The sequence below is a fragment of the Bison bison genome, unplaced genomic scaffold (genome assembly GCF_000754665.1).
Source record: "Bison bison bison isolate TAMUID 2011002044 unplaced genomic scaffold, Bison_UMD1.0 scf7180017851653, whole genome shotgun sequence".
NCBI lineage: Eukaryota > Metazoa > Chordata > Mammalia > Artiodactyla > Bovidae > Bison > Bison bison.
This window is the reverse complement of record NW_011482226.1, coordinates 69765-71343: the sequence shown is the minus strand read 5'-3', so window position 1 is coordinate 71343 and position 1579 is coordinate 69765. Positions and strand designations below refer to the sequence as shown.

General features: G+C 37.7%; 1 protein-coding gene across 1 annotated transcript; it reads left to right on the top strand.

The window, feature by feature from the left end:
* Positions 1 to 695: 695 nt before the first annotated feature.
* LOC104996818 (olfactory receptor 4K14-like) lies at positions 696 to 1574 on the top strand (the record flags this gene model as incomplete). The annotated part of the gene is made up of 1 exon (XM_010851203.1): positions 696 to 1574. A coding segment is annotated over exon 1 (879 nt), but the record flags the coding sequence as incomplete, so codon positions are not given.
* Between the last annotated feature and the right edge of the window lie 5 nt (positions 1575 to 1579).

Sequence of the window (1579 nt, the reverse complement as noted above, 5' to 3'; positions counted from 1 at the left end):
ATCTTAAATAATGATAAATTATGTGCTTGATTTTCCATGTGAATTATCATGCCTTGTATTTATTATATGGCTTTTCTCCTAAAGATTGTTCCAATATATAATGTAGAGAAATAAGGTAAAATTTTAATTAAATGATGTCTTATAGAAGACACGCAAATGAGGCTTAAAGAAATCAGTATGCATAATAGAGAGAAACTGTAATTTTGTGCCATGCGTTTGTTCTGGACTTCAGTATCTGTTCACTATCATCTTCTTAAGTAGACTACTCAAATCATAGTTATTACAGTATAACAGTTGATGGTCTGCACTCAGATTCTTTTCACTGGGGAAGCAGAATGAAACTAGTTTCTAGGTGACACTATAATCTTTTCTCAGTCTTTCATCTTGCTATCCACCTTTCTCACTTATTCTTTGTGGGAATATCCTCTTAATTAATCATTTATAATAAGTCTATCTTGAAAAGCAAATTTTAGGGATTTACTTCTCTTTTGGTCATAATACTATCAGTATTTTCCCAATATTTGTCTTCCCAATTAAATTTTCACTTTCAGATATAGACGCTAATTTTCAATGAATTTAAACTTCATTGAGATAGAATTTCAACCAATTTCTAAAGATTAAGTATCCTTTCCCATCCTACTAACTGAAAAATCTGTCTTTTTCTCCTGCTTATTTTAGATGTCACTCTGAATTAAATGGATGCAGGAAATCTGTCTGTAGTGTCAGAATTTGTGCTTCTGGGACTTTGTCACTCATGGACTATGCAGGTCTTACTCTTACTGATGTTTTTTATGCTTTACCTGATCATTGTATTTGGAAACATTGCCATCATAATCTTAATCATCACTGACCCCCATCTGCATTCCCCCATGTACTTCTTATTGGCCAACCTGTCCTTTGTTGATATGTGGCTTTGCTCAGTGACCACTCCTAAGATGATAACAGACTTTGTCAGAGAGAACAAGACTATTTCCTTTGGAGGCTGCATGTGCCAGATTCTCTTTGTGCATTTTTTTGGAGGGGGTGAGATGGTGCTATTGGTGGTAATGGCCTATGACCGCTATGTGGCCATCTGCAAGCCACTCCACTATTCAACCATAATGAACCTGCAAAAGTGCATTGGGCTTGTGCTGACTTCCTGGACCACTGGCTTTGTGCATGCCATGAGTCAAATGGCTGTGATTGTGCAATTGCCTTTCTGTGGCCCCAGGGAAATCGACAGCTTTTTCTGTGATATACCACTGGTAATCAAGCTTGCCTGCATAGATTCCTATAACTTGGGAATATTAATGAATGCTGACAGTGGGGTTCCAGCCATGACCTGCTTTATAGTTTTGTTGATATCCTACTCATATATTCTTCTTACTATTCGCCAAAGCTCTAAAGCTGGTACATCTAGGGCACTCTCTACCTGCACTGCCCACATCACAGTGGTGGTGCTCTTCTTTGGGCCCTGCATCTTCATCTATGTGTGGCCACTCAGCATCACCTGGGTGGACAAATTTCTTGCTGTGTTTTACTCTGTTATTACACCTCTTCTAAATCCAGCCATTTATACCCTGAGAAATAAAGAGATAAA